The sequence below is a fragment of the Astatotilapia calliptera genome, chromosome 7 (assembly GCF_900246225.1).
Source record: "Astatotilapia calliptera chromosome 7, fAstCal1.2, whole genome shotgun sequence".
NCBI classification, from domain to species: domain Eukaryota; kingdom Metazoa; phylum Chordata; class Actinopteri; order Cichliformes; family Cichlidae; genus Astatotilapia; species Astatotilapia calliptera.
In genome coordinates, this window is record NC_039308.1 from 13262126 (window position 1) to 13272655 (window position 10530).

A 10530-nucleotide genomic window follows, 5' to 3' on the forward strand; every position below is an offset into this window, starting at 1 on the left:
AAGAATTTCCTCTAAAGTAGCTGTTGATAAAGATTTAAAGTCCTGTTTATATACAGAAATATGCTTTAGTTCATGTTTTTTACATGTCTGCCTCAGTGGATCAGTAGAAGATCTGGCACAGGAAACTAGATGATGAAAAAAGGGTACGAATACACATATATATCTATATCTATATAGATACAGATATATAAACACACACACACACAGGTTGCAACGTAGTATTTTCATTTTTTCTTAGCATTTCTTTAACGCCTTGGTGCAAAAGAATACCTGCATCTGTGTGTTGGAAAAAAGAACTACAAATTTGGAAAGGAATTTATTCATGTTCTTACTCATAGATGGAGTACATGGTTTAAAAAACACTGAGGAAACAGATATGAGGCGGCTGTATTAACATAAAAACATTAATACAGTTAAAAATGAATAAAAAGTTGCACGCTTAAACTTATTTCTCTACAGTTTGTACAATTAATCCATGTAACAATAGGTTCTCTCTTAATATAGTAGTTATTAAAAGATCTTTACATAAAAATACATTTTTAAGTACTCTCCAGTGGAAGTCTGTTGTGGCTTATGTTTCTAAATGACACAACCATAAAGCAGCCCACAGAATATACAAATATGTCTTTGATAAGTGAATGTTGGCTCCCACAATGGCCTGTTAAGTTATTGCAAAAATAATTTACTGCATAATATGTCAGATTAGAACATGTTATAAGCACAAAACTGAAGGGGAAACAATAAAAACAAAAATGAAAAAACAAATACTAAATTAAGTTAAAGGATATTTCTTACTATACTATATAATTGTATAATGTTGCGTTTGATTGCAAAAGAAAACCCACCAAGAAAAAAAGAAAGAAAGAAAAAGAGAGAATAGTTTAATATATTCAAAACACATTCTTTTCTTTTATTTAAGCTGTAGCGAGATTCAGATGGACAAAAGAGAAAGAAAATTATTACAGATTTGTTTTATTAATCATGAATAAACTTTATTATACACAACTCTAAATTTCAGTTGGTCTTAGTCAGATGTGTTTTTAATTAAATCCTGCAACACTGTGCTCGCTGCCATCACTTTATATCTTAGTGTGCAATTCAAATATATACTTATTACAATATTTTTCCCCCTTAACTCTCAACTCGCGTTTTTAAAATGTCTGTGATCATATTTGTCCGTTGACTTCTGTCTGGGCCTCGAACGATTCATCAGACAGGTTGGCAGCCTCCAACTGATGCTCCAGACTTTCATCATCGCCTCTATTCTGATCAACTCTTATCTTAAACTTAGTGATGAACTCATTACTGGCCAGCGCGTCCTCCTTTTTAGGGCATGTGGGCTTTGATAACAGCCGGCTTTCCAGTCGCTCTCCAAAGAAAATTCACAAAACATTTCTTATTTGGTAAGCTTGTTAACAAATTTTAGTTCAGTTTTGCTGAAAGTTATAGCATGCATCAAGTAAGAAGCAATTGGTTTTTAAAAAGCATATACATTCCCCAAAACATTTTTATTATGTGCATTTTGGAGAATAAAAGATTGTACACAATTTCCCTTTTTAAAGTAAAAAGATTATTAAGTCTAATTCTTACTTATTCAGTAGATTAAAGTGTTGAAACATCATTATTCATAAAATATGCACATTACAAAATTAAAGTTATTCAAAAACTACTCAAGTACTTACTCCAATACTCACATTATTCAAGTAAATTTAATTTTTGCCAATGTAATGTCACATAAAATCTTAATCTGAATAAGGGATTTGAACCCCACTGTCACGGCCAGGGGATCAGCAGGCCGCTGACTAGTAGTGTTCTCTCTCTCTCTCTCGCCAGGGCGGAACTCATGGTGGGTTCACGCCCTCGGCCCACGCCCCTCTGAGGAGGAAACACCTGGGCCTCATCAGTGCAGCCAGCATTTAAGCCAGGGAGTGGCTTCTACTCATCACTGGATCGTTGTGTGTGACTCGCGTCAGTGCAGCCCGGCTCTGAGCAAGTTCTCTTTTGCTTCCCTGTGCAAAACCTCTAACGTGTGTTTCCTTCTGTACATAGATCCCCTGGACCCGACTCTGCATCCCCCGAGCGGTGTTTGGAGAGAGAGTCAGAAGAGGAGAAATTGTCTTTTCCCTACCTGGATTTCCCCAGAGCCTTTTCCCTGTCACCGCTTTGTATATAGCACTATCCCCTGCACTGTTTGTATATACACCTGGTGGAACTGTAATAAATACAGACTGTGCCTCTGAGTCCTGCGTGTGAGTCCTCAAGCGAACCGTGACACCCACACAGATGAGAGCTTAGCAGTGAAGCTCTCTCTTAAAATTTGAGTTATAAAGTCAGAAGTTATCACTGACAGAGATCCATGTTCTTTTAACATAAGAAAGAATATTTGCTGAAATTGACATTAATCCAAGCCCTTAAAACGCCATTTTGGATTAAGCATTTCCTTTTAGAAAAGTCTTCAATGAGCAGGAAGCTCCAGTACTGAAAAAAGAAGCCAACATCAACTGCTAAACGTGCTAAAAGTAAGTAAGTCCCCGTAGACTCCTATGATCAAAACACATACAGTATAAAAGTTATAGGTTACAGATCTGAAAAGTAAAACAAATGTCAAAGTGCAAAAAGACTTATGGTCCCATAGAAGTCTATTCCATTTGCCTGGAATTAGGTGAACACCTTTGTGACAAATTTAATGGCTCAGTCATTTGTTTCATGTCATATTTAATAAAAGACTGACATGGTGGCATGTGGAATTGTCCATTTTGCACATATTTGGTCATTCTAAGCGTCAGAAGGGGAAAGATCATTCTGGGAATGCCTACTGGCGAAGGATGTGTGACTGACAAGTCCAGTGTGTGAAGTTTAACTACAGTCTAAGGAGCTTGGAAAGAAAAGCATCTGGACTTCTTTAAGTTTCTTGAAGATGTTTCACTTCTCATCTGAGAAGCTTCTTCAGTTCAGAATTTCTTCAGAGAACTGAAGAAGCTTCTTGAATGAGAGGTGAAATGCTCTTCAAGAAACTTAAAGAAGTCCAGATGCTTTTCTTTCCAAGCTCCTTAGACTACGATGACCTGAACGACTGAGAACCTTAACAGACAGTTCTTCCCTTCATTCATCATGCCTGATTTCAAAACACCAAGATGGCAGTCGTGAAAACACTCATCTTGAGTCTTCATGGGACTATGGTGAGATCAGTTATGCCTCTTATGATGCTGTCCCAGACTTCAAAGCAGTATAAAACATGTTTGCAGCCTGTAACAACTGTGCATGCGGTTATTTTTCGTTTTAAGATTTCCGTGTTTAAATCATAATAAGATTTATTTTTAATTTTAATTAACTTGAGGTGAGTCAGATTCTTTCATTCAAGTCACTGAATGAATCTCTTGACATGTTTGGGGGTAGGTGCCTTTTGTAGCATTTTAATGCAATTATCTGACAGATTATATGGTCTACACCATAGGTGTCAAACTCTGGCCAAATTTGGCCCGCAACCTAATTACATTTGGCCCGCGAAGCCATACCAAATTACTATTAGAGCTGGCCTACTGGTATTATACAGCTAATATATATTGTTTAGTATTAAGCTTTGCTTGTTCCATATTCAGTTTTTCAGCAAAATGTGTTTGAGTCCATAAGAAAAGATTCATTCTTATATCTGGAGGAATAAATATATTTCAATAAATATTAAAGTTAGCCCGCGACTTTGATCCAGTTTTGAATTTTGGCCCACTGTGTATTTGAGTTTGACACCCCTGGTCTACACTGTTATTAACTATACTAACACTCTGTTCCAGAAGTCTGTGCTGCAAAGAGGCAAAGTGAATACCGCACCTGCAGGAGTAATGGGGGTCATCAGTCGGTTCAGCTGGATGTTCCAGTGCCGTACCTGTTGACTGGCATTCCTCAGCCTCTCCTGAACCTCCTGGAAACAAAAATCATGCAGGCATCTTCATCAGTGTTGTTTTAGAAGAGCACTAAATAAGATGCTGCTCACAAAGCCAGTCAAAACAAACTTGTTCACCTCCAGACGCTGGTGACTTCTTTGGCGAGATGCCTGCAGATCCTGGAGCTCCTGAGAGGCAGAGTTGAGGGCTGAGGGGGTGTCCTCATCGGGACTGCCATCTGACAGCTCCTGTATGGGGCTGAGGTTTTGCATTGTACGTTGCTGCTCCTGGAGGAGCTGGAAATGTTTCCTCTTTTCATCTTCAGCCTGCAGCAACCTGAAGGAGGGGAAAAAGGGAAGAAGCAACTGAAAATGTTAATACTTCTCATGGATATCTCAGATCTCCATCACAAATAAAATAATAAAGGGCCATAATAAGAGTTAGAAATCCATTGTTACCGCTCAAGCTCCAGTCTGGCCCTCTCCTCCTCCAGCCGAGCCTGGATCTCCATATTAAGGGCAACTTCCAGCTGCTGCTGTGTCAGCTCCAGCTCCCTGATCCTCTTCTTCTGTTGTTCAGCCTCCTTTTCCTTCACCTGCATCTCAGCCTGCATGCTGTCTTTTATCTATGCACACACACACACACACAGCTACATAAACAGATGCACCAACAGAGCGGTATAAACTGACCTATTCCTGAATTACCTTTTCCTGGACTGTCATAACCATTTTTCCAAATCATTAAAGACTAGGTGCGAATTTTATAATGACAGTCAACATTTTGCTGGAGTTCTCAAAGATCAAAGTCAAGGAGAAAAGACTCTGTACATAATTGGTGTCAAGTGGAAAACTTTTTTTTTTTACCATCACAGCCTCTTTCAGCTGTCTTTCCAGTTCCAGCTGCACCTCCCTCTGCTTCCTCCGCTCTCTCTCCTCTGCCTCCCTTCGGCGAGTTTCCAGTTCCCGTGCATGCTGTGAAACAGATGAAAGAGACATTGTTTGCTTTGTGTTTTCACCTCTATCCAGCAGGTGACACTAGGCCATCAGCTTCGAGGTTCAACGTATTGTGCTTTCAGCGGTGCTCTTCTTGATAACTTGGTTGAAGTAAGTGGGTATTTGAGTTCATGTTGCTTTCCTTACAGCTGTAAGTAATCTGCTCATTCCGCTTTTGATCTTTGGCACCAACAAGTGATTTTTTCCCAGAGAAGTGCTGCTCACAGGAGATTTCCTCCATTTCAGACCATTTTCTATAAACCGGTTAGATGGTTGTACAGTTTCTGAAATACTCAGACAAGCCTGTCCGACACAAACAACAATGCATGTTCAAAGTCATTTAAATCCCCTTTGACCTTCAGCAGGTCATCTTATTAATGTATACATGCCTAAATGCACTGAGCTGCTGCTATGTGATAGGCTGATTAGGTATTTGACCTAATGAGCAGCTCAACAGGTGTATCTAACAAAAATTTGGCCAGTGAGTGTACAGTGGGGCAAAAAAGTATTTAGTTAGCCACCGATTGTGCAAGTTCCCCCACTTAACATAAGAGTTATGAGTTATAAGATGCAGGTCGATGTGTAAAAATAACTCAGTTGTTTGGTGGTGGCTATGGCAGGGCTTCCACAGAGGCCAGCAGGTGGATGAGGGAAGGGGAAGCAGGAGGAGAGCCCCGAGGCGGCCACCAGTCCAAGTGTCAGGTGAACTGAACTTCAGGTAAGAAGTTATGACCTGCAGTCTATCTGGGTCAGATATGAACTAAGTTTAGGTGGAGTTTATTTTCGTTGTGCTGACTTTTTACAGTCAGTTACAATACCTCATACTGTGTGAGCTAGCATGACAAGTTTATACAGATGTTCGGTTGCTATGATGTTACTGATAGTGAACTTTATTTTATTCATAAGGTTAGTTAGTAGAGTTGCCAACAGCTCCTTAAAAAATGGAATGGTCCCTCATTCATAGAAAATATTACGGGTTTGGTATTGAGCTGAGAAGAGACGCAGTTTGTCCCGGACTTCAGCTAGGATGGAAAAAGACACAAAACTGGAGTTATTCTGTCTTTACGCTGCACAGCTGCCTCTTCTCCTCTCATTATCTCTCCTCTCTCTCCTGTTGCTACTTCAATCATGAAACTGATCAATGATCAGGGCCCTGTTTCAGGAAGCCGGTTTGGAAAACTCAGAGTGAAAAACGACACTCACGGTTGAGTAACCCCGAACTGTCCAACTCGGAATATTCGGTTTCAGAAAGGCTGATAACAATTAGTTCAGTCAACGCGGAGTTGCTTTAACCCCAAGTGAAGCGCGCGGACGAGGATACATAAAGCCCTGATAAGCGGAGCACAGATTAAGCGAGTCACCATGGAGACGGAGGGAAAGAAGGCGCGGTCAATGTATCTTACAGCGCTTGAGGCCGAAATTCTGATGGCAGCATATGCTGATAACATACAAATTCCGCGGAAAAAAGTAACACAGCCACAGCTGCAAAAGAAAGTGAGCATGCATGGCAAAACATAGCCGACAGAGTCAATGCGTGAGTGTTAATATAAACATTGATCGAGGGATTTCCACCCATTTAACACGTTATTTTATCATATGTTATTTTATTTGTTATTTTATACATTTTATTTTGTGACGTGATGTGAGCGCAGGTGCAACCCAACAGGCCCCAAACGTTCCTGGCAGCAAGTAAAAATGAAATATAAAAATATAGTCCAAACAGGTAAGGTGTAATTGTATTATGAGCCATAGTGCTTGGTCTGTTTGTCCTATGTAAATCAATTGCAGTTAGAGGCTATATTAATTTTCTGTCTGTAAGCACTTATTGAAATTATCTGAGCACATTACAAGTACATATTTGCTTACTCTGTATGCTCAAATGTGGCCCGTTATAGCCAACAGAAAAGAAGCGGAGGCCTGAAAAACAGGTGGGGGTCCTCCACCACCACCACTCACAGAGGCTGAGCAGTTGGCCCTCAGCCAAAACAGTGGGCGCCCTGTGGCCGAAGGCATCTCTGCGGGGACATCCTCTGAGTCAATAACCCCGCAAGACACAAGTGCCTACATAGGGGGTAAATTCAAAATAATACATGATGTGCATACATCCTTTCTTCACAGTCACCTTTGCAGTGCTACTCATTCATTTGATAAACTCTTTACCATAATGAATTATTTTGTAGTGAAGTTATTTTCCTACTGATTTTGCCTTCCCTCAGTCTTGGTTGTCTTTGAGAGCATAATGACAATGAAGTGTAAGGTGATTGGTATGTTTGTTAATTGCCATTTGGTCCCTTGTAAGTTATAAGTGACCTGTATGAACCTCATATTCTATCAGTTGATGGTGATGGTGTACTGCATCTGGTGCAGCCTCCTGTTGAGCCAGACCAACATGCAGTTGTGAGTAATACTCCACAGATTATATGAGTTTACAGTAGAACAGCAATGTTGTTTATTTCTTTACTACAGGAAAATAATGAAGAAACATTGACAGCTGTTACAGAGGAGGAAGCAACAGAGACACTTTATGAGGTTTACATCTTTTAATACTTTGTGTACAGGAAATACAGGCGACCAATAAAGCCAGTTGAACAAAAAATCTGTTTATTCTTCTTTCAACATGTTGAGGTGATGGGTCAAAGGAAATGATTGTGACATATGGTGTCTCTGACTGCTCTTCCATCTTGTATGTCCGTGGGAGGGTCAGGATGTTCATGGTTTGGATCACTGCTGATGTCTGGTTCAGAAGGACAGTGTTCTCCTCTAATTGTGGCAATGTTGTGAAGAATCACACATGCCACAATAATGTCACATGCCCTTTCTGGGGTGACCCTGAGTCTTTGCAGGCACTGGAACCGGGCCTTAAGCATTCCGATAGTCATTTCAATTCTGGCTCTTGTCCTGCAATTAGCCAGATTATATCGCTGCTGTGGGCCCAGTTCAGGGTCAGGGTAAGGGGTAAGCAAATAGGGTAAACATGGATACCCCCTATCACCAAGCAAGTAGCCAGTGAACTCTCCTAAGACAGAAGGATACACTTCAGTTCAAATGTCCCTGAAGCAATTGGTCTTTATATATTTTAAAGTATTCTCAACTCACCATGTCCAAATTTTGTGCTCAGTGTACATTCACGGAATATTTGTGAGTCATGGACAGAGCCTGGCCACTTGGCTTCCACATTTGTGATAATGTTGGCAGCATCATATATGATCTTCACAGTGCAGAGAACACAAATTAGCATCCATTACTATGATGAAATAATTTGTTAGTTTGAAATGCTACAGGGAACTATGTACCTGCACATTAATGCTGTGGAAAGACTTCCTGTTCACATAGTCTCCTTCATTTACTGAAGGAGCAATGATTGGAATGTGAGTGCCATCTATACAGCCAATCACGCCTGGGAACCCTGAAAATAAATGTGCAATTTAAGTAGTAGTCCAAGTATCACCACATCATACATTAAGTTTTGGTCATCCTGATACCTGCAATTTTGTGGCATCCCTCTTTGATAAATCTTGTGGGTCTGTGACCGGGGAACACCACAAACGAGTACAGGAGACGTTTCAGTGCAACTGTAACATTCCTGACTGCCCGACAGACGGTAGCCTTGGAAACGTGCTCAGCGTCACCAATATTATACAGAAAGCTCCCGTTTGCAAAAAACCGAAGTGCAATACAAATAATATGTAATGAACTGAGAGCATGTCCGCGATGTGTCACATGCGTAATATATGGCCTGAGGATGTTATCCAAATAACTTATAGATTGTGCTGAGAAACGGTAACGTTCACACAGAAAATCATCAGGAAATGATAAAATGTCCAAACGCGCTCTGATCACTCTCTCCCGGCGGAGAGCTCTGCGGAGAATTTGGGCTTCACGATCTACTGGCTCTTCAAGGAAGTGGCACGCCATGTCCGACACTTCCTACTGTCAGGTTTCCGACAAAGGGGCGGAGACAGTCAGGGTTAGTTGTAGTAAACCTGCTAGGGGGCAGGTTAGCTTCATGGCGTGTGTCGTCATAGTGACTCACTCAGGCTGCAGCTGAACTCGCTTTGTGAAACCGAAAACCCAGAGTTTTCGTTAACTCAGGGTATACTTACTCAGTTTTTCCACTAAACCGGCTTCCTGAAACAGGGCCCAGCTGATCGTCTCTCTTGTTTGTTTATCACCCACTTTGAGCCAGAAAGAGGAAACCAGCAGATGTCGCGCTAAACAGCAGCAGCACGTTTAAGCTTGATCAGCTGTTGTTAGAATTTATTTAGTTAGAATGTTTGCTGGAGCCACAGCTGTAAAGCTGTAAAGCTGCTGGTCATGATGTCGGTTTGGATATGTGGTGAGAGGGAAACATGAAGATGAAACCAGGAGATGTCCTTACTGAATCATCAGAGCTGAACAGGTGATGGAGAAACAGGTTTACCTTTTAGGTGACAGGAATGAGTTGAAGTTATGAACTGTTTCTGAGAGATAAATAACACCAGGATCCTTTTTTTATGTAGCTGACAGCTGGTAACTGTGCAGGGGCGGGTCTAGCAAAGTGTTGCCAGGGGGCCAGGTAGGGCATTAACAGGGAGAGGAGGGCATAAAGAAATACTTTTCTTTTTTATTCTCATTTAAAATATCTAGCTTTTATTAAATAATTATCTGAATCTTGCGAAGAAAGTTTTTATCTGACGTAAAATGTATAGAAATCATACATATACCAAAAAGACTGTACATCACTGTCACAACAGCATTTGTTTTCATTCAAAGGCTTTATGGCTTTAATACCTGGTGGGCCAATCTGTAGTGAAAATGCCCAATTTTTTGTCCCAGTCCAGCCCTGCAGGTTAATACTGGCAGTGTCACCATGCCAGCTGACTGCATTTCATCATCAGCCAGTGTTGTTCTCAATATTACCAAAGTAAGGCAGCATATAAAGTATTTACTTGCTTTCAGGTTTTATTCAAATGTTAGTCTTTTCAGTTGTTTCTCCACTTTTTTCCTGTTTCAAAATCAAACACCAGTTTGTGAGAAGATTATCTTCTTTTTTTTTTTTTTAACAGGCATTGGTTTTGCATTGGAATTGGCTAATTTGCCAATTGTATGTTAAAAATGTTCGTATTTTAATATTCAAAAATGTTTTTGCCCAAAACACATGTGCACTACATGTCAGTAAAAATACTATGCAAATATTGATGTCCTTGAATGCTGAATAAACACTGACTGATTGTATCTCTTGTACTTAATCAACACAGTATCTAAACACTTTGCACCGTAGTGGTTAAAATCTCATTCTAATAAGGTTACGGTTATTAGGTTTACAGGGTTATTGAATTATGGTGAACGGTTGGTAGAATTGTTTTTAACATTATCTGCCAATTACATCTGCCACCCTTCTCCAAATCTGTGCCCCTACCTGGCCCCCCCAACAAAAATTTTCTAGACACGCCACTGCGGATTTCACCTCCTATTTCAATTGAATTTTATTTATACAGCGTCAAATCACGACAACAGGCGCCTCAACGTGCTTTATATGATAAGGTAGACTACAATAATACATAAAGAGAAAAAACACAACAGTCATATGAGCAAACACGCACACCAGCGCTGTTGTGGCGGGTGTGTCTAAACAGCGACACCTGCCGTGCAGGAGAATACTGCAGGGAGTACTCGCGCCC

The 10530-nt window shown here is 40.5% G+C and overlaps 1 protein-coding gene across 2 annotated transcripts; it reads right to left on the reverse strand.

Annotated features, from left to right (window-relative positions):
* Positions 1–901: 901 nt before the first annotated feature.
* On the reverse strand, positions 902–5232 carry LOC113025453 (differentially expressed in FDCP 6 homolog). Of its 2 annotated transcripts, XM_026173184.1 has the most exons (6): positions 5018–5232; positions 4742–4849; positions 4337–4503; positions 4016–4214; positions 3826–3916; positions 902–1369 (listed from the first exon to the last, which is right to left on the reverse strand). In XM_026173184.1, exons 1-6 carry the CDS (start codon positions 5036–5038, stop codon positions 1167–1169), a joined length of 789 nt encoding a protein of 262 aa, XP_026028969.1. In that variant the 5' UTR covers positions 5039–5232; the 3' UTR covers positions 902–1166. The 2 variants fall into 2 exon arrangements, with proteins under 2 accessions (XP_026028969.1, XP_026028968.1); XM_026173183.1 differs by having other exon boundaries at positions 4742–5232.
* Between the last annotated feature and the right edge of the window lie 5298 nt (positions 5233–10530).